The 22,286-nt window shown below is 43.2% G+C and overlaps 1 protein-coding gene across 1 annotated transcript; it reads right to left on the minus strand.

Annotated features, from left to right (window-relative positions):
* Nucleotides 1-7,725: 7,725 nt before the first annotated feature.
* LOC127335638 (regulator of nonsense transcripts UPF2) lies at nucleotides 7,726-21,698 on the minus strand. The gene is made up of 17 exons (XM_051362362.2): nucleotides 21,400-21,698; nucleotides 20,961-21,059; nucleotides 19,150-19,231; nucleotides 18,014-18,216; nucleotides 17,079-17,423; nucleotides 16,554-16,658; nucleotides 16,316-16,443; nucleotides 15,706-15,876; nucleotides 15,520-15,601; nucleotides 14,282-14,548; nucleotides 14,002-14,199; nucleotides 13,699-13,800; nucleotides 11,362-11,613; nucleotides 11,038-11,256; nucleotides 10,354-10,524; nucleotides 9,694-9,879; nucleotides 7,726-8,950 (listed from the first exon to the last, which is right to left on the minus strand). The coding sequence occupies exons 2-17, from the start codon at nucleotides 21,027-21,029 to the stop codon at nucleotides 8,018-8,020; spliced, it is 3,513 nt and encodes a 1,170-aa protein (XP_051218322.1). The 5' UTR covers nucleotides 21,030-21,059; nucleotides 21,400-21,698; the 3' UTR covers nucleotides 7,726-8,017.
* Between the last annotated feature and the right edge of the window lie 588 nt (nucleotides 21,699-22,286).

The following is a 22,286-nucleotide window of genomic DNA, read 5'->3' on the forward strand; positions in this document are numbered from 1 at the left end:
TCGATCAAGAATTTTAATATCTTTTGCTCGATGCAGAACTCGATATTGATGATCTTTGTCATCGGGAAATCCATTTCAGTTATTTCGGTCACCATTGAAAAATGCAACACCAACTCAATGATGTGATAATGTGTCACTGCAATGATATGTCTTTCAAATATCAAGAAAATCTCCGAAGTTTGTAATTCTCCGCATATGTACAAAGAATAGCTTAAGGTTATCTTATATACAATACGATCCATGATAAATCTCTAGAAGACCAGCAATCTTATAGTAAGGTCCATGTTCTGTCGGTTTCACCCAGTGTTCACTAAAACAAGCAAAATTTTCTCATACGAAGTCTGTTTTCAACGTATTACCATCCATTGTTCAGAAAAAAAAAACACGTGCCTCTAAATGTATCCACGAAAAATCATGTTGGAGTAACGGCGACGCTCCATAAGTCTTGTTTGGTACTACAATTTTTGTGGAAATTAGTGGAGAACTATGGATAATACTCTAGAGTATTGGGTGAAACTGCTACCGTCACCTAATCTCCACAAAATCCTATCTCCAGTCAATTAGTTAGGGTAGAGTACTGAGAATTATAAAAAATACACTATGATTGGAGAAAAGTAAGGATAAGAGCATCTCCAGGCATGTCCTCGGGAAGACCCCCAGGACCCCTTTTCATTCGGATGGACGAAAATAGCCCAATCGCGCCCCCGGATCCTCGTTTTCGCCCGGATTTGGGCTTTCATCCATCCGGGGAGCCCAGGTCATCCCCCCCCCCCCCCCCCCCCCCGGAGCGCTCGGGGAGTCCGGAGGAAACGAAAGCACGGGAAACTCGAGAAAACTTCCCGTGCGGCTGGTGGCCCCGACTTGTCGGCGAGAAAGGCTGGTCGTCGTCCTCATCGCATCGTCTTCCACGCGCTGCAAAAGCCTGCCGCCGGTCAGTCTTCGCCGGTCGTGTAGCTTCCACGCGGCGAATTAATGACGTCGCCTCGAATTCACGTGCGACTCCCTCTATTTATCGCGGAGCTACCGCGTCTGGCCGCATTCACCACCCCCGTCTCCCTATTCACCGCCAAACTTCTCTCCCCAATCTCCTTGACCGAGCAATGGCGGACTTCGGCGACAGCGTGGCGAACAACGGCTTCGGCCAGTGTTCTCTCCACCAATGGGAGGGCAGGATGCTGCACGCGGCGGGCTACCCGGCACCGCCGGACTTCCGCGCGCCCGGAGGCTGGCGCCTGAGCGCGGGGGCGTCCCGATCCTGCCGCCGCCAATAGGACGCGTCGCCCTCGAGGAGGAGATCGACGCGGTGCTCGTCACCCTCAGCGACGAGTAACGCGCCGACCCTCGCTTCTACCCCGAAAACTACGAGGCGTGGACGGACTACTTACGGCAAAGGTACGAGCGCGAACTCGCCGCCTACGACGGCCCTCCCCCTCCTCCCGTGCAACAACGTTGCCGGCCGCCACCGTTGGTGGAGCGGGCGGGCCGCACCCTCGAGAACGTGCTTGCGCACATCGAGGGCGACAACTACCCCGTATTGGAGATGCCGCCGCCGGTGGCGCCTTCCTTGTCGCGCTGGTCGGGAGCTCGTGGACGCCGCGACGGATGGCACCGTCGTCCTCGTCGTCTGGGTCGGCGTCGAGGTCGGCATCAAGGTCGGGTGGGTCAGCTCCTCCACCAGCGATGCCGAGGGTCGTCTGGAAGGAGCCGGCGTCGCCACCGGCGACCAGAGGGCGCAGCAACGGTGCCCTCGTCATCCGCGAGGGGGGGCTCCGGTCGTCGTCTCCATCGCGCGGCCGCAAGAAGAAGACGTCCAAGAAGGAGGCCGCAACGGCCGCAGCTGCGTCCCAGCTCGCCGAAGGGGAGGCCAAGCGGGCCGAGGACGCGGCGATCCGCGAGGCCATCGCGAGGTCGCGGACCGCCCCCGTCCCCCCCCCCCCCCCCCCGACAACGCCCTCGTGATGGACGCAGCGCTCGCCTGGTCCAGACAGGACTGGAAGAGGCAGGAGGCGGAGCAGCAGAGGCGTCTGCTGGACCTGGCGGCCGCGCGGCGCCGCGTCACCCGTGCCACACGCACCGCACCCACCGCACCCGCCGCACACGTGCCGCTCATCAAGCTGGAGGAGAGCAGCGACGATGAGTGGTATCGGTCGAAGCCGCCAGGGTTCCAGCCGTTGGCACGGAGATGCCGGCCAGAGCAGCCAGCAGGCGCCGCCACCCGAGGACGCTGGCCACTTCAACGACGACGATGGCGACGGCGACTACACGGCGTTCTACCGCCATTTCGGCATGTAGATCGCCGTCCTTTTAATTAGTTTGTATTTCCTCTCGCCTAATTCAAATGTATTACGAATTCGACCTATATATGTTCGAACTCGCATATATATGTTAAATATCTCTAAGTAACAATTAAACTCGCTCAAACACGGCCTAAATACCGACTCCAGACCACCAGACACCAGCTCTCTCCGCCGGCCTGGCCACGACCGCTAGCGACAACCGGAACATTCACACCGCTCGACCGCGCGTGCACGCAGTGGTTGCGCCGCGGCAGCTGCCGTGTACGTAGACAGATGCCAGTGTGCAAGTTGCTGCGCCCGGCGGGCTGCGTGCTTCTAGCTAGCTCCTACTCTCCTAGGCAAAACGGCCGAGCGTTTCAATCACCTCCATCATCTTCCAAAGGTTCCCCGTGCGATCTTATGCATTATTACGAAAAGACAGTTCGCGCAAGTTAGATGCGGTGCCGGTGAGTAGTGGAGGAAATGTGCCCCGTGCTCCAGAGACACGTATGGGGAAGGATAGAGAATTATTCGTTCAGCAATCAAATTTACATGTTCTTTTCTTAGAAAACACATTAATCCCTCCCTTTGGCAAAAGCTTTCACGAATTTATTTAAATTCGAATATATCCAACCACTTGTTTATATATATCTCATGTACCTAGACACTTGTCTAAATACATCTAAATTTAGATAAATTTGAAAGATACTTTTACTAGGGAAACTATAGCCAGTATGTCTACCTTTTTACTCACATGCTGTTGCTCACACCGGTCGCCGCTGGCCTGAAGAATTTTGTCAACATGGCGGCGGGGTGTGTGTCGGTGGGGTGGGGGGGGGGGGGGGGGGGGTGATTTTTCTGCATGTGCTAAACAGAATGCTCCAATGTTACATATGTGTCCCTGTAATGTTGGAGTTAAGCAAAAATGTTATATGTATTTTAAAAGTGTTGCAAAACAATGTCGCATTTAAAAAAATGATACATTCATAAAAAATATTGTTACATATGAGAATGTATATAGTATAACTGGCTAGCTACAGCCAGGTAATGGGTAGCGTTTGCCTATTTACTAATCATATATGAACTCATACATTAGTCAAAACATCTTCTTAATTAGCATCTTACTGGACCCGCAAAATCACCGCGGAAGACAGGAAATAGTCCGTGATCGATAGAGGGCATGTATGCCTTGGGATTGCCTGTTCATCTTATCCCTATAAGCAGCCAGCGAATGAGTTACGGAGCATACAAGTGTTCGATAATGGGGAATAGTGTTTCGTTTACGACACACGGATATATTATTGCGGGGCTCGGCTCCTCTACAGTACTCTTATTACTGTACGTGCTGTAGTAGTTCAAATCTGCCGTCCATTCCAATCGCATGGCCCTCTCTTCTCCTTTTAATTTCTCCGTTTAATTTCTCCTAATAATTGGAAACAAACTGCTAATGGAGGGAAAATCTCATATGCATATAGACTTGGCGCTAAACTGCATGCACAAATTAGATGCTTCGCGCCAAACAACTATCTGTTTGACTTTTCCATGCTCTGCCTCTTCCCTCTTGCTCGTCCTTCTCGAAGCTGGACCAAGGTATACACCAAGTTGTAGATGCTGCATATGATCTCCATTTAGACACCCATCTCCTAACAACCAAAAATAATAACTCAATCAGAAGGAGGGGCTTCAGAGAAACAGAATCAAGGTTGCTCTGCTCACAAAAATCCAGGGCAGTACTAAACTATGTTCTTATTCTGAAAATACAAATTCACGACATTCAAAGAAACTGAGGGAAAGCCGTCCGATTGGGATGGACGGCAGATTTTAACTGCTACAGCATGCATAAGTAATAAGAGTACTGTAGAGGAGCTGAGCCCATTATTACGCGTAAGGTGCCCCCGCGCACCAAGGATTCTGTGACATCTTTTCAAAAAGAGAGATTCTATATATGGAATTCTTTGTAGACAGGGATTGTATCATACCATATATACTGCTAGTCTACTATACCGTCACGGGCGAATCCAGATGCTCTTAGCTGTTGGGTTTATGACAGAAAAACATCTATCGAAACCTCCTATTGTAAGTTATTGAAAGTCATAATTTCATATTTTTTCCTTAAAATATACTATCAAAGACACTTTTTCCCCATTATTATCAAAGAATTATTTTCGAAATTTCGTCTTCTAAAAATGAAAATTTGCTCCAAAAAAAACTGGGTTCAGCTTTATCCAGCGCTGGACTGTTTGTTCCACACATGTCTCTGTATTTGGTACTGTTCGGTAGCTATCATCCAAATAATAACGATAAAAATAATGGTGCAGCAGATGCTCAACGCAAGCCCCTTTGCAGCTCGTGTTAAATGTTTGTGCGTGCGTGGACTCCTGACAGATAGCATGCGCATATTAAGAATCATAAGATGTGAAATACATTGTCACCAGTACTTTATTGCCTGTTAAACTAGAGCTCAGGACAGATGCCTTTGACTCGGTTTTACTAACCTACTAGCTAGCTAGTTTCTTCAAGATATGACGAATTGTTGCCAAGATTCTTTACTGAAATATTTGTGGTTACCAGTAGTTCGTTTTGGAAATCACTAATGAGTGTAAGTTGGTCTTTCAAGATGCTACACGTAACTGAAGCTACAAGTATAGAGTGGCTTTCAGCTAGAATCTTCATTTAGAGACAACTTTCCTAGAGAACCTTACCACCCTAATAAAAAAAAGTTTGCCTTTTTATAGATTTGTCTTTGTTTTCTATTATTCTTTTTTCCTTCACGGAGAAGAATGTGTGCAAAACAACAAAATGTCGATTCGTCGAGATATGTTAGGATGCTCTTGGATCGACATGATATGTTTATTAGTCGTGATCTAGCGGCCATGCATGCTACTATTATCTTGTGTGAGGTAAAACTCTATCAATGATACCGTAGGATATATGTGTACTTTGTATTTCTACAAACAAGAGTGAACTCGGAATTGGTTATGTAAACATGGCATCCACGTCATGAGTGTGTGTGAGCGGTTGTCCTCGGGTATGTATGCCATAGATGGGCAACGAGATTCTATATCCCTGGCCCATTTTACATGCATGTCTATCCTCACGACAACGGCATTGGATCATCGACTTCTTCTCAGCAAGTAGGGACGTAGCACATGATGACTTCGATTTGGTGGTGCTCGTCAAGCACTAGGTCTTGACTTCCGGTGTGAAAACCCTATGCGTGGCCTTCATTTGTTGCATTTGGCAATGACTGTATTTAACCATTCACTTGTTGAATTCTCAGGCTTCTTCTTGATGACCTCCCTGTCGGAGAACCTTTTTCGTGGTCCCCGTATTGTCAATGATGGTTGCTTATGTTGGTGCTTTTTTAGGATACAGCGTTAACAACATCCAGAAAAAATTCAGATTTTAAAAAGTTGTAAATACGATCCTCAAAATTTTGAAGTAAAGAGGTCACTTGAGCTTGGGAACCAAAGAGAGTTTTGGTTAACAATCTTGCTATTCTCACCAACTTTTATATAGCCATACTTACCTTGGGTCGGTTGCCGGTTATGGCTAAATTATTATGTGGGAGCGTCTCAAAAGTTATATGGCTATTTCCCCATTTCCCACAAGAATCTACTACATTTTATGTGATGCAAATTTTGTAGGAAATGTAGGCATGCTGAATCGCACTGGATTCTCGCCATGGTGGTCACTGACTAGGCAGCACAACACACGACAAGGATAGGTGCAGCAGGACAATTGCTTAGGGCGGTCCCTCGGAGGCTGGCCCCTTGAGAGTTGACACCCATCACACCGCCACACAAATGTGCTCGTTCCCGTGCACAGGTGCGCCTATTTCACAGGCAAAAGTATGGGTGCTGCGTGCTTTAGGTTAAATCGATCCACAGATTACAGTTCGGTAACAATCTTTTTTGTTCTCTACTCTATTTTGGCAGCATACATTGGATGGGTCTTAATTGCCAATTAGTAGCTAGTGGCCATGTCACGGTCATGGGTAGCACCGAACTGAGCAAAGAAGAGAACGATCCCTGGAACGAGCGACGAGTCAAGCCGAGAGCTAGCCAAAAGGAGATATAGCTTGCACACAAGGCAATGCACTCGCAAACACAACATAGAGCCTGGCAACGCTTTTCCACATCAACAAAGGCCACCTGAGACGGGATTGAGATATTATTTATGCACAGTGATGTGGATGGGAAATCCACTTCGGTCCACGGGTTCATATGAACCTATTGTGTGGAAACATATTTTTGAATGTCAAAAAATTCTAAAACAGACTGAGAAAAAAAATGAAGCCCTCCGCCGATAAGAACCAGGATACACCGCGCCTCATATGCACCTAGGATCCAAAACACGGCCTGGAGATGTGGATATGGACGTGGCTTTATCCAACTAGGATCAAGAGGAACAAGCAGTGGAAAGGGAGAACACCACCACTCAATACATATACATAGACCTAAAGTAAGCAGTCAGAAGCAGAATCCCACTCAGTTTGTTGGCTCCACACGCTAAAAGAGGTAACCAACTTGGCTGGCAATGGGACGCAGAATCTAGCTACTAGTAGCTCTCTCTCTCTCTCTCTCTCTTCTCCCAGATGAGATCCCTTCCCCCTCCAAGAGTCAAAACCATCGAAAAAGCCAGGGCACATGGGTAGGACGCACATCAGATTCCTTGGAGAAAGGCGAGAGCTGCCAGTGACACCATGACAGAATCCACTCCCCTCGCAGAGATTCCCAATGGCCACCCGGATACTATTTCTCCCCCTAGTGCTCCTGCGACTATGGATGGCCAGCCTTTGCCCTGGCTGACCTGCGCCCTGCTCGCCAATGCCGGCGACGATACATGCCTGCCGACGAGTCACTCGCGCATCCAATATGTGCTTTACTTGCATGGATTCTCCTGGAGATGTATATGCTGCGTAACTGTAACCTTACTGTGATGGATGCCCATATCCAGCGTAAAGAGGTCGTAAAGATCTGGATTCCGGTAGTACCACTGTGCAGTGGTCCGTGGGGAAGGAGCAGGGCCTAGGGGATTCATTCCTATCGATGGAGCCGAGATGGTGGACAATGGATGGATTCGTCTGCGAGATGCGCTACTCAGCACAGGCGTTTGACGCAACGTCTGATGGTTCCCCTCCCCGGTAGTGGCTGCGTTGGCATCAGCACCGCCGCGCCAGCCCATTGGCCCATCGGGGGCTCGTAATTGTTGGGTGGAAAGTCGTTGCTCGTGGCAGATATGCACAAACTTGCCATAGGTAAGAGCCCTAATCATGGAGAAGAGGAAAGAGGAGGGCGGTGGTCCGCCCAGAATGATGAGCCAGACAGGACGGGAACAGCTCAAACCAGTAAAAAAGCGCACCGAGAAAGGTAAACCGGTAGTTTTGGAAGGACTGTGTATGATTCTCGTGCTCAGGTTCTACCCTTTGTGTGTTGCGGTAACGAAGTTGCAGACCAATGGTGGAAACTACAGTAAGCTAGCCTGCATCTGTGGCAGCGACAACATATTGTGCACAAGAAAAACCTCCTAAAACCCATCTATGTTAGCCAGGAGATAAAAGCCCACTTTACATGTGACCGCAACCATGGCAGATTACTACAGAACCTATGCCAGCTTCCAAACTTTGGTTACGTTTCATCCTTTGGGTAATGCCAAACTTACGTCAGTGAGAAAGAGGCAATTTCCTTTCCCCAAGGCAGCCAAGAAACTAAACCGCGATTTTAGTTACCACCTGAGGCTCACCTTCCCCTGCCATACCCATGGTAGATCCCGCCAGCGACATAGTACCGCTGCTGTCGACCACGCCCACCCCTGCCTGAACCATCCCAGGTACCACGTCCAGCGGAGCTGATACTGCTAACAGGGCTGTTTCCACCTTGACCCCAGGACCCAGTTTGGGATGACCCTCCGCTGAGTTCTTCCTCCTCCCTCTCATTGTATTCAAGAATCTTCTGCTTAATGTTTTGCTTCTCCTCGAGCAGAGCCGCCTCTTGCTGCTTCGTGCTCTGAACAAGCGAGCAGTCGCCAGGGATAAGCATTTGCTTCGTCTGCTGCTTGTGCCCTTTCTTCACTAGCACCCTCACGCACACGTTGACCTTGCTACCAGCCCTGGCATTTCCGCTTTCCTCCGCCGCACTTTCTTGTCCACTCTCTGTTTCAGTGGCTCTTGGCTCCTTTGGCCCCTCAAAGATACTCATCGGCACGGCCATGTTCAAAGTGGACTTCGTCCGTAGCTCCAACTTACGTGACTCCAAGCTTTCCTGTAGAAGGGCCTTCAGCTCCCGGTCAAACTCTTCTTGCTCCTTAGAGTCAACTTTTACCACCTTACGTCTAACCTTGACAGTTTCTTCTTCATCAGAACCAGCAGGTGTATCATCGACGTCACTGCCGACGCCATTCTCTGACCTATCATCTGATTTTTCTTCGTACAGAGAGTCCACATCTTCATGTCCATCGCGATGGACGCCTGAATATCTTTCACTGTCTGCTTCTTCTTTGTGATCCCTACCGTTTTTGTCAGGTCTGCTTGCTGAGCTTTTGCAGCTGGCATCAAAAGCAGCAATTTCAGGTTGTTTTGTCTTCTCATTTTCTTCAAGCTCAACCAGAGCAGAAGCCAACAATTCCATAGATGAATACCTAGTCATGTTAGGCCGTAGCTCAGCAAACATATCCTGCACCAGGTGTAAAATAAGTAAATTAGGAGCTGTATTCAGTGACAAGACATCTGCTAGTCTATAAAAAGGATATAATCACAATTACTATGAGCTAGCCTGCTGTGTGAGTACCGTGCAATTCACTACGCAAATTAAAGCAGTCCAACATGGAAGTAAACGGAAAATCATATTAAAGCGGTCTAAGAAAGAAGTTAACGGTTCCATGTCCACTAACAGAAACAATGCACAGGACGTATATAATAACAGTGTGTGTAAGCTACAACCAGCTATGTTGCTGACCAACATTTGTCAACAATGCATTACTATGAATTATAATTCTACCAAATGGAGAACATCCAGTTACTTGCAACTTCCATAAATACTTGGACAAGGATTCTCTAGATCTTTTGAATAATGATGTGAGCCAAGTCCCTTTGCTTCAAGCTTAGTATTGAAGCAAACACACTTAACAGTGCATATTGGTCCACTGGAGGTGAAAATGTTGAAATGTCACTACCAAATCTATCCAGATAGCTCCTCTTTCTCTCAAGCCACAGCCGGATAGCACTGATCTCGAGAAAAGAGACAAAACCAGCACACCTTGCACCAGACATTCAACTTGATGAATCTCGACAAATCTTCTCCACTTAAATTCATATCGTAACCATATACGTACATATATAATGAAGACTTGCGCGTGTATTCATATACTTTAAAGATGCACGCTCTATTATGCTGCTGATGTTTAGAGGAAGACTGACCTGAACTTCGAACTCAACATCAAGTGGCAATGGCCCTTTGTTGAGAACATATCTTTGAAAATATAGCAAAAACTTGTCAAGCTTTCTTTTTGAAGAGCCTCTATCAAAATAGTGACCACAAGTCTGGAGAAGTATAATGATCATCCTTATCCTGAAAAAATCTTCTGGGGGATCAAGCAGATCTTGCTGCACAGGATAAATGCAAAGCATAAATTCACTGAAGGGCAAATATATCAATCTTTCTAATTCAAAATATAGGTGATTAAGACTGCGTAAAGTTAAAAGACAAAGAGTGAAAAGCATGTTCAGTAATGTTTTTTTGTTACTTTTGCAACATACTTATCCAGGATTGCAGAAAAGAAATTCAAACATTCATTGGGAGGTTCACAAGCCATTCAGTTTGAATGAGAAAATATACATACCAAGCATGTTAAACAATGAATTTAAGAATAAAAACAAGGTAAGGAATTGCAGGTTAAAAAAATAGTTGTATTAAGAACGTTAACATATTATTGGGCACGGGTTTCTTCAAAATATACTAAATCAGAAGCACTTAACATTATACATGCCAGTACCTGGATTGCTGCAATATCAATATAAACAAAATCAAATAAAGACAGCAGATGTAAGTTTTGGCTTGTATTATACAGATGTTCTTACTTCTGGTGTTCCATGACCGAATACAATAATAAGGTACAGTGTCTCAAAAATAACTGACGAATCGATATGCTCATAGTTATATAGCTCCCCAAGGAATCGCATGTGGGCAAGTTGCCGTTGTTGCATTGCATAGTCATTCAGCTCAAGTCCAACTCTAATCTCCTCAAGAACCTGAATCCAGATAGACAAGGAAACCACTGTGTCAGCTAATCCATTTATAATTGAAGTGGCCATTGAGTGAAGGGGTTATAATTTGTTCCTCGTTGCTACTATGCTACATATGCCATATCCAAGATCTTTAAACAGATACTACTTCACAAACTAACAACATGCTACTAATCTCTACTACGGGAGATACAATAAATCCCAAATAAAAATATGTTACACTTGAAATGCTTTTATTAAGGATAGTCAGAGCTCAGAGCAAAGAAAGAACAGAGTAAGTTGGGCACCAAATACAGAGAATGTATAGGAAGAACCAGGATAGACATACAAGTGTGCAGAATAGTTTGAAAGATTTGATCCAATATTAGGCACGGTGCAACTTTGCATGCCATACATTATTTTCATGCAAAATGTAAAATGCCTTCTGCTATTCACTTCTAGTGTAATAATTTATTTATGACTTTGTTATATCGGCGAAAGTTTTTTTTTTAACCATCTGCTTCAGCAGAAGTAACTCACCTCATCTACCACAGCCACGGGAAAATCATCATGGTAATGACTAAGACCAGCAGTTAGAAGAGCAATCAGATGAACTTGGCTATACTTTCCCTTGTGAACCTTGAGAAAACACTTCACCAGGTACTGCTCACACTCAGCCCAAGGTAGCTTGCGTAACTGACGAAGAACATGTTGAACACTTGTTTTGTCAAGATCTGAGAAAAGCAGCTTCCTTATGTACTGCATGCATTGAAAAACAACATTTGGTATTTGATTAGTAGATTATGTAAACATAACTCAGAATATCAGAAAGAAAACAGATCAGAGAAGGATAAAAGGCCTTACCTGATGCAGAGGTGGGCGAACTTTAGAGACTCTGGCAGATCTTTCAGGTGGTTTGCACAAGTAATAGGCATTGTCTACAAGTGTGCTGTGGTGTGGATCCAAATTCTTCACATTTTTCAACCTCCTCAGTATTTCCAACATGTTTGACATGCGAACTGCAGTTCCTTGTGAGAGATAAAGAAAGCGCCCACAGGTCTCAAGAAGATTGCAGGCCACATCAATGTTATGATGGCTGAAATCATCTAAGCAAGCCTGGAAATGCAGATGGTCACATGACTAAATTTAGTTTGCATTTGCAAGGTGTTTTAGTGTCTTTGGTGTTGCAAACTTGCGATATGATAAATTACATCCTATTTTGTATGGATTATGCATGCAGGACATGTAATTGCTAACTTTATAAATAAAGGCGTGCATTAGATGACAGGGTGTTCGGCGTAGCAGGCTACCAGATGTGCGGGATCATACTCCTTCAGGCGTCACCTAAATAAAGAGATTATGAAGGTGGGGCATTCAGCAAAGACGGCATCGAGTGCAGCAGCTGCTACCAGCTGCACATATATACCAAACAAGAGGGGGCACCCGGCCAGAAGAGAGGGTCACATTTGACAATGAAAATATTTGGCATGATGGCGTCAACTTTAAATATGAATAAGGGATGCATTCAGACAAGCAAGGTGACAGGTTTTGCCAAATTTGGTGCTCCCCTATACAGCAACAGCAACAACATCAAAGCCCCTTTCCCAAGCTAGTTGGGGTAAGCTAGATATGGAACCCAACGGAAACATAAGAAAACCAAAGCAAGGAGAGAGAAAAAAAAAGAACAAGTAAACTAAGATTCCAGCACATGGATCGCTGATTTCCATGCGGTTCTATCGAGAGTCAAATCTTTAGGGACATTCCAGTCCCTCAAGTCTCTTTTTACCGCCTCCGCCCATGTCAACTTTGGTCATCCTCTTCCCCTCCTTGTATTTTTGACACTCCTTAGAATTCCACTATAACTGGAGGCGTGTAACACCAAACTCTTCCCCTTTTCATTGAAATGAAACGCAACTTTTTTTTGCGTTTTCTCAAAAAAAATCCACTATAACTGGTGCTTCTGGAGGCCTCCGTTGGATATGACCAAACCACCTTAGTCGGTGTTGGACTAGCTTCTCATTGACCAGTGCCACCCCTAGCCTATCATGTATTACATCATTCCTAACCCGGTCCTTTCTTGCATGGCCAGACATCCACCGTAGAATACGCATCACCGTAACACTCATTTGTTGGATGTGTTGTCTTTTAGCGGGCCAACATTCTGCTCTGTATTGCATCGCCGGTCTGATTGCAGTCCTATAGAACTTACCTGTTAGCTTTTGCTGGACCTTCTTGTAACATAGGATGCCATATGCTTGTCGCCACTTCATCCATCCTGCCTTGATCCTGTGGCAAACATCCTCATTGATATCACCATTTCTTTGCAGCATTGATCCCAAGTATTGGAAGGTGTCCCTCTTAAGCACTATTTGTCCTTCTAAACTAACATCTCCGTCTTCGCACCTAACACCACTAAAGTCACATTGCAAGTACTCTGTCTTGGTCCTACTAAGTCTAAACCCCTTTATTCCAAAGTCTGCCTCCATAGCTCTAACTTCTTATTTGCGCCAACCCTTGTTTCATTCGTCGAGAGTAATGTACTGTGTTGAAACTTTGTGTACAAGGTATGGGGCTCCCCTATAGATTTCACTAAAAAAAGCTCCACCAAATTGAGTGGGGTAATGCTTTTACAACTTAGAAGAATAAAAGGCTGATAAACCCACATGAGTGTGCAGCCTTGGTCTAATGCACAGAAAGGGTCTAGTAGTTGTCAGCTGGGCAAAAACTCCTGTCTAGATATTCATAGTAAATAGGGGAAAGTTAGAACAGTCATGTAGTTCTTGTTAGAAGAAAATAGATGGGCGAGAATGCCTTGTTGGAAAAAGATAAAACCCATCATGTGTGACCTGAAACCTGCCTTCGGCATGAAATCATGTGATCAGAAATCATCGTATAAGTTATTTTGAAACATACATAGCTAATTGTATTTCTCAATCCATCACTTATCAATTCCTGCCTACCACGTTTAGTGCACTAATTCCTGCCTACCACGTCTAGTCCACACAGAACACAAGAGATAGTCCGTTCCAGTTAGAAATTGTACACAGTAGCTCAGATGGCAAGCAATACATCAGAAACAGAAACTATCCAGTACCATCTCAAAGGTAGTACAACAAAAGCACAACGAAACTTAGAAACCCAACTGAAGTATAACAAACAGCAACTGATTATATAGGTGGATTTACTTGTAGATTTGCATACCTTCAAACAGCTAAAAACAAGGCCAGAAGGTGCAACTTTGAATTTGCACAATTCCCCAATAAACCTTATGTTTTTAATTTTTGATTCTATTTTGATCTGATCCTGAAAGAGGGAATATAATAGAGAACAATAATTAGTGCTGAAGAGTAGATAATCCTGTTAGTTGTACTGCATTTGAATTACATATGTGACTCTACAACAACAAAGTAAAAAACTTGAAAGGACCAAAAGCAATTTGGTAAGAATTAGAACAATGTCACATAGAGACACAATTACGAAGAAATGCATCAATAGAAGACAAACCTTCTTATTGATCAAAAAGTTAAACTCTTCTTCAAGCATTGATAAGAGCATACTTGGGAGATCCTTCATGCATGTGGACAAAGTTGCAACTAAACGGGAATAATATGGTAACAGTTCCAGCGAAGTCCTTGGAACATTGAATAAGGCTCGCGCAAGTTTCTTCCTGTTTGCTTTAGAATTCAGATAGCAAAACTCTACCTGAAAGAATAAACAAATGAAGTTTAAAAATAAGGTGCAACCATCTTAAATCCAGAGAAGTATATAATCCACTTTTTGTTACCGTCAATTGATCAATTAAATCTCGGCTGATACATCTCGGTAGCCTCAGTAGCAGGTTATCCAAACTTGCACCATCTGTGGCTCTTACTTTTTCTCTTTCAATATCCCCTTTCCGGTCAGCATCTTTTTCTTTAGAATTTTCTTTGTCTAATTTCTCTTTCTTTTCTCTATTCTTGGCTCCAGCATGTTCTTTTCCCTCCAATTGGTGTTCAGAAGTAGAAGTTTCAGCATTGTCTTGAACTTTAGTTCCTTGTTCCAATTTAATCTCCTGAAACAAAATTTAGCAGATTTCCCTCAGATTTATCAAAACGCATTATTGATGATAAATAAAGTGGGGTCAGGTGATATGGTATGTTGAAAAAGGTGTCACAGCTATCATGCACATATATCTCTAGAAAATGAAGAAAAGAAAATAAAAACAGTAGCAACAACGTGTAGTAAAGAGTTTATATTACCCAGACTAAAAAAACTGAAAAATTAGCAACATATATGTGCAAGGCCTGGCACTGGCAGTAAAAAGAAAATATAAAATGTCAGCATGCAACTAAGAAACAAGGAAGTATGCATGACTCATCAAAAGGGAGCTATCCTTCAAGAAGTAGAAAATGGAGAAAAAATCAGCTAGCTATATACGCCCTCCGTTCCCAAAACAAGGCATATAAATTTAGTCAAAAGTCAATGTTTCTCAGTTTGACCATGTTTTTAGATAAATATATGAATATCTATACCAAATTAATATCAATAGATCCACCACAAAATGTATTTTCATGGTGTATTTACCAAATATTGGAAATGTTAATATTTTTTGTATATATGTTTGGTCAAACTTACAAGCTTTGACTTTTGAAAAAAATTTATAGGCATTGTTTCATGAACGGAGGCAGTAGTAAGAAGTGATCAGCTTGCCACGGTAATATTTGATAATTCTGTTCATGAAATTAATTATTGTTGACCCTTACATAAGCTCCACCTGGCATTGCGGTTGATTATGATATTTAGGTGTTTAGCTAGCTATTTTCTTAATCAAATTGAAGTGAACATATCATTGCATTTGTGTGCCAAAACATATGAGATGAAGTAATGTAGGGATCTAGCTTTAGTTTCAATATACAAACAGAATGTTAGACCTTTTGTATGTTCCTTTTCACAGCAATTTAAAAGACAAGCACACAAAAACAACCACAAACTGAGCCTTTATTTCACACAACACACAATTCTTTAGTACAAGAGACATCTTACGCTAGTTTGTTCCTGGACTTCTCCTTGTTGATCTACTAACTTTGGTTCAGCTTCTCCCAATAGTACACCAGGCACAAATACTCTGCTCAAAAGGATATATTACATAGATTCAAGACAATAATCAGATAGTACAACTACTACATTTCAGCAAACTGTACATAGGAGTAAAAAGAAACAAGGAAAAACCTGAGATCAGGCAAAGATTCATAAAATGCCTTTGTGTCTTCATCATCCCAGATAGGTTCTACTACAGAAAAGACTTTCCCAGAAGGGGATAACTCAGTCCCTGTAGTTACCCTTGTTGTATGTCCATCATCTGGCATAACAGGAGGCTGCATATCAAGAGCTTCAGCTAAGCTGCAAGAAAACATATTTGGATGTTTCACAAGATTTATGCAAGCAAATGTATATGATCCTCATAAGATGCCAGTAAGCTAAAAAGCGAAGTGAATATATAATTGAAGCAAGAGAGAAAGCTCAGATGAACACCAGAAACGGATCTGTAGACTACCATGCTAGTGAAAGATTGACTCCTAACTAGTATCTAGTATCAAGTAGTACAGAATCACAGGTTCTGTTTTCTGAATATATTTGCCTCTTGATCCTTTCATTGTGTGAACATTTCGTTCAGTGTTATAAATAGAAAATAAACATGAACTAATGAAGGTGCAGAAAAATAAGGGTAAGAACTGGAAGAAACTTATTTTGTATTAAGCAAACAAAATGAACTACTTGTGCAGCTATAGAAACGGTAAGTGAATAAAATAAGATGGTGCAGTTTGGTAAGAAAGCTCACGATGAAACACAGCGCAATAACTGATCGAATGATTTCCGAAGCTTCTCATACAAGACAGTATTCTCATCACTTAGTTCGCCTTTGGCATTTAAAATCTTTGCATTTTCAGACTCCATTGCACGAAGAGACTGCACGGTGGATGTTATGCATGAGATGGTTGCATAATAAACAAGCTGAAGCAATAAAAGAGTACAATATTAGCCTAAAACATTAAATACTTGGGAAAAAGTTAATTTACCGCATGTTCTGACTGGAGAATTGCAGCTGCGGCATCATAGTAAGAGCACAAGGCTTTCTTGAAGAACGTTTTCAGATCATCGGTAACATTGAGGCCCATAAAAAACTGCAGCATAAAGAACGAATGTCGTGATTAATCACAAGTGGTTAGAGCTGTACCATTCTCTCATTGCGGCACAGAACAGGGCACTGATGGAACTAATCGCATGTATCAATAAGCCTAAGAGGAAGTAAGCATGTTGCTCATAATGGAAGGCTAGCAAAATGCTTGAGCTATCACATGCATACACTGTTCTATAGGTAAAGTTACATCTGGGGGCCGGCGGATTTCCCCCATTACAAAGAAGGTAGAGACATTTATCATATTATTTTTGCCAGACATTTTATGGTGTTTTCTGATGTGTGCATATTCAAGAATGAACCCCTGGGCCACAATGAAGATTACTAAATTACTACAGATCGATCACCTTGGTCATTTTCTTTCAGATTAGCTAATGCAAGATGATGAAACTAAAATCTGGCTGACCTCATCATAAGCTTCTTGCCCGTGTTTTTGTAATCCAAGAAAATGTTTTCCTTGGCGAGCAAAACTGGCAAGGAGAGACAAATTTGTCTGAGTTGTTTCACGGTCCTTCAAATGCTCCACTGATGTAAGATCCTTTATAATGCTTATGAAAGTACTAGCATCTTCAACAATTCCAACAAAGTACAGTTCCATAAGAAGTTTTAGGGTGCTTCTTTTCTTCATGGCCCTTGAGTTCTTATCTGAATCCAGATCATCTCCAGATTTCCCAGGAAAGAAGGCTTTCAGGAGTCCTTGAATAAGGCAAGGAGAGAAGTCCTTGTATCTTTGATGGAGCAGTGAACAGATCTGCATCAAATATGAGTCGAGACAGATAGTTGTTTCATTTTGCAAATTTAATGTGCACACATGCGAACACATTTGAAAATATGAGTTTTTTTAAATTTATTAATCACATATAGTGCAAAACAGTGACATAGGATGCATGCCAATAAATAAAAATGAAGGGAAAAAATCATATGCAATAGTGTGCAGGGCTGACAAAGCTGGAAAAAAAGACATGTGACTGAAAATATAGGAATCTACCAGAAAAGGAAAAAACTATCTGTACTTGTATCGCTGGATGCTCCCCACTATCTCAACCATGAAACATATCTTGAGATCTGTGCACATCCTCTAGCAGGAGCTTTCATATCTCAGGAAGTGTAGCATGAGAGTCTGTGCACATATCTCAAGGCACATTCATGGTAGATAGTATGAGAACCCACACATACAAGCACAAATATACTCTCAGACAGGAGATTCTGTAATAATCTGAAAGAAACATAACTCATTAAGTACCTGGTGGAAAGCTTTTTTAGTGAAAAATTGGTGAGCAAGGCTGCGATACAGATTTAAAAATGTAATAAGAATAGGAGGTATTTTTTTTACTACTGTACCTGGACAGCAGCTTTCATGTCAGCAGAACGAAGTTTGACCTCACATATGTGAGAAACTGCTTCACTGACAAATTTGCTTAAGTTGACACTTTTCAATTCATCCATTAAGCTATCCTTTTGTTCATCACTTATCATTTTGAGCTTCTTGATAACTGCCGTGTTGCGCTTAATACTGGAATCAAGTGTTCTCAGGTAACTTGCATCTAAAATGAAACGATTGACCATGTCATAATTATGTATTCCAAGTAAATTAAAATATGTATATTACAAGACATCAATCATTGTCTCTCACTCTATCATCAAACAAGAAACATACTAGATATAGCAAAGGAAATAAACAAATACACATAACGAACATAGCTCCAGCAGGAAAAAAAAATTAGGTTGTTTGTACGGCCATATGGACAGTTGTGTCATTATATTTTGTGGCCGCTTAAAGCTTCGAAGGTAGGTGTGGGTCACAGGAGGACGAAATTGTCCTCTGCGTCTTGGTGCCATTGCCGGCGGTTAGAAGGGTTGCAGGAATTAGATCGACATAAATTCGAGGGGCCAGGAATAGCAAGTGAACCCTAAGCTCTCCAATTGGGATGCTAGCTGCCAAGAAAATTGGAAAACAATTTGTTTCTGAACTTAAACAAGTAAATTAGCCACCAGAGAAATGCAGTAGATCCATGTGAGTACGGCTTCAGCATAATTTGTAGTGGCTCGCACTACAGACCTTCAAATTTTAGGGTATGAGTATTTATCGAATAACTAGAAATACTTCCTTGCCTCTAAAAAGCTCAGTTTCTTTATTTTAAAATTACAAGGTATCACCTACATATTCAATGGATATGGATCATTGAGTTGCACACATAGCCTAAGTAACATGCTAGTAATTTAGGCCAGGTAAGATCTAAGTACCACAATAAACCTTTTTGCACATAGTAGGAACCAGCTCATCTACCTAGCAAGTTGCCAAGTTCTACAACATCAAAAGATCTTTTGAACTCCATTTAGATCAAATGTGACACACTAATATATGCATTCCAGTTTGTCCTGGTCGAACATTATCAAACTCACAACAACCACTGTATAGTAAACAATCAACCGTGACTTCCATTGAATATAAATTTCTCAAAGAACCATGCAAGTACCAGGCCTCTCAGGGTTTAGGTTACTCTGACGGAGAGCAGCCTTTGCATCAATAAGCTTCTTGTATTCTTCAAGACGGGCCACCTGCAGACAATCAACATTAAGAACAAATCAACCATTTTGAACTTGAAGAAGCAAAAAGATTGCAATATGTACAATGACTCGTTTTCATCCAAGCTTTTTAAGATGTGTCAGGGAAAAAGAAGCTAGGCGTAAGGCAATTTATTAATTGGTGTAATGTTGCCATAACATTTTTTGCTTCATTCTGAATTACTTGGCATCTGCTAAAACAGGCATTTGGAGAGCTTGTCACGGTCAAAATGGAATGAAGTGGCAATAGGAGATATTTATACCAAATAATGTCACGAAACTACTTTCAATCGCTTTCTCTTAAAACTGACAGAAACTGTAGAACTTCAAGGTGGACACTATTTTACCCTTCTTTGTAGAATTGGATCTCTTTCCTGTGGCGGGTGCTTCTAGTAGGTTTGTTGCGCCTTAAACGCTTGTGTGGGTGGCATTGAGGCCGAGGGTTGTTTGGTTGCGTCGCTTATAATGTCTGCCAAGTAGTAGTTGGCCATACTCTCGTCTTGAGTGGTAAGTTGTTTGGCCTAGTCCTAGGCTTGTGCTGTTCTACACTATACTTCTTCTATCAATGCATCGAGATGCAAGCTTTGTGTTTTCTCGAAAAAAGGTGGACACTATAATTGTACCTTCTATTAACCATTCTTAGCCAAGAAACCTAAAAAATATGGACTATGTTATCCTATATACGAGGGTTGTGATAGTATGAAATTAAAAAATTCTCAGTACTAGACAACTTTTAAACCCATTTACTCGCTAGATATCAGGGTTATTAATCCGCATTTCCACAGCATTTGAATATTTTATTGCATTTGCTAGGCAAGCCAGCAATGGTGGTCAAAATATATATATGAGAAGGGAAAGCAGCAGCCGCTTCTTCCATTTTATCAGCAATGGCACATTGACAGGGAATTGACATAGCAGCTAGTCCTCCACAATTGCTGCCAGCAGCCACTTGATCATCATCATGCTGACAAGCAAAGGTAGCAAGCAATCCTGACAATGGATGGCTTCAGAAAGCCTTGGCGATCACATTTAGACAAAGAAATGGTATTGGACAACTCCCTTTGCTTCAGTAACAAGCTTGCCAGCGTAGGGCAGACAATTTAGCTCCATCTGCACGGCAAAGGTTTTCTAGCCATCGTAAACTAGTTTTGTTGGCAAAGCTAAATTTTCTGGATTCCCTGGACAGGCCCTCACCTAGCACCACTAATAGTTAGACGGCCTGCCATGCTGCTCCGAGATCAGGACTCTAACACAGCATTTAGCTTCCAATAGAAAAGGTGGATACCAAAGACGAAACGAAATAAGAAAAAGAAGGGGATGAGGAATTGTAACTCAACATAGAGATTTCGCATCAATGCAGCTCCATCTGAGGCTGCAGTAGTCGCAACCGTAACCACATGATTCCACTCACTCATTTAACCGTAACTTAGCATAATGCAAATCCATTGCGCACTTGAATTGAGAAATTTCCATGCAAGTAAAGTCTGGAAGTTTGCAGGGAGTAACATTCTGTGCTATGTGGTGGAATGAACATCAACAAGCGAATACAGTGGCAGGAGTAGCACTGTAACTCCCTCAAAAAAAAAAAGTAGCACTGTAACAGGACATGAATTACCAACTTGTACTACAAGATTGGAACATCAGTGCAGATCAGGCAGGCTGCTACACAGTTTGAGACTACTCAGTTCATATCATTTTTTGCTTTGAGTTCTACGGTTCTCACCTCGCTGTTATGATGCCCCTCTTCACCTTGCTTTTTTGTATCCGGACTCTCATTTTCCATGTGCTCCATTTTCTTTCGCAAGCGAAATGTTATGCAGAGCTGCAAAACAAACAAAAAAATGCACATCAGCACCAAATATTTTGAGGAATTTCACAAGTAGTAAATAATAACAATTTCTGTATACTAGAACAAGCATAAGCACCCCAAAACAAATTACGGCGCAATGTAATGTAAATGAAGCATGAACCCTCCAAACAAATACAATACAGCACGGCTCACCTGCTGCTTCTGCTACTAGAAACCTAACGCCAATAACTGAAATCAATGCGCAACTGCCGGCACGAAGGGGCGGATCTAGATGGTGCGCCACGGGGACACACGGAAGTACTTGAGGACAGGGGTTGTTTAACTAATCAGTTGATGATATAAGTCTGATTACCTTAAACCCCAATGTCGAACATGGAACCGGGGGTGCGGAGGTGGAGACACCGGGGTCGCGATGAGGGAGAACGGGAACGGGAACGGGAACGGCGCTGGCGCAGGCGCAACGCCCGTGAGAGGCGGAGGGCTGGGGTTACTGGCGGGGGCGGAGGCGGAAGGCTGGGGTTGCTAGAGGAGGCGGGGGCGGTGGCGGTGGCGCACGGCGGCAGCTCTAGGGCACGGCGGTGATAGTCTGATGGACTGCAGGAGAGATTTTAGAGCCGCTTTTGGTCGGGCTGGAGCTTTGGGTCGGTCGCGCGTGACTGGAGAGAGCAAAAAAGAAACGGGACGACGGAGACGTGGAGGAGATACAAGAGGACCTCTTCCGCTGCTGACACGTGTGGCAGATCTGTCCGCAACATCAATAAGTCAGAAAAACACCTACGGCGCGTTTGGTAGGCTGCAACAATTTCCTACACCACTAACGCAGGGGAAAGAAGACCCTCTGCATATCTCAGATGGACCATGGGCTAGAAAAGTCACGTTGTTTGGTGGTATGTGCATAGTTTTTTGGTCTGTGGAGATTTGGGCTCTCCTCGTTTGGTAGGTCGGTTTTCAGTCCTAGTAGCAACCTAGAACAGCGCTCCTGTTGTTTGGTTGCAACCCAAAATCCGCTTATGGTTACTTCTTCCCTTCAGTAGTGGTCTTACCAGCGATCAACAGCACGAGCAAGAACATAATAATGCAATCACAAGCAAACTTAGCACTAGTCGACGACACAAGTTTACGACACACCATTGTTCAAGCACGATCATTGTTCAGGACACAGCAGACACGATCATAGTTTAGGACACGACAGGAACAACAACTTGATATTTGGTGGCATGCGCAGAGTTTTTTTAGCCC

The sequence above is a fragment of the Lolium perenne genome, chromosome 2 (assembly GCF_019359855.2).
Source record: "Lolium perenne isolate Kyuss_39 chromosome 2, Kyuss_2.0, whole genome shotgun sequence".
Classification (NCBI taxonomy): Eukaryota; Viridiplantae; Streptophyta; class Magnoliopsida; order Poales; family Poaceae; genus Lolium; species Lolium perenne.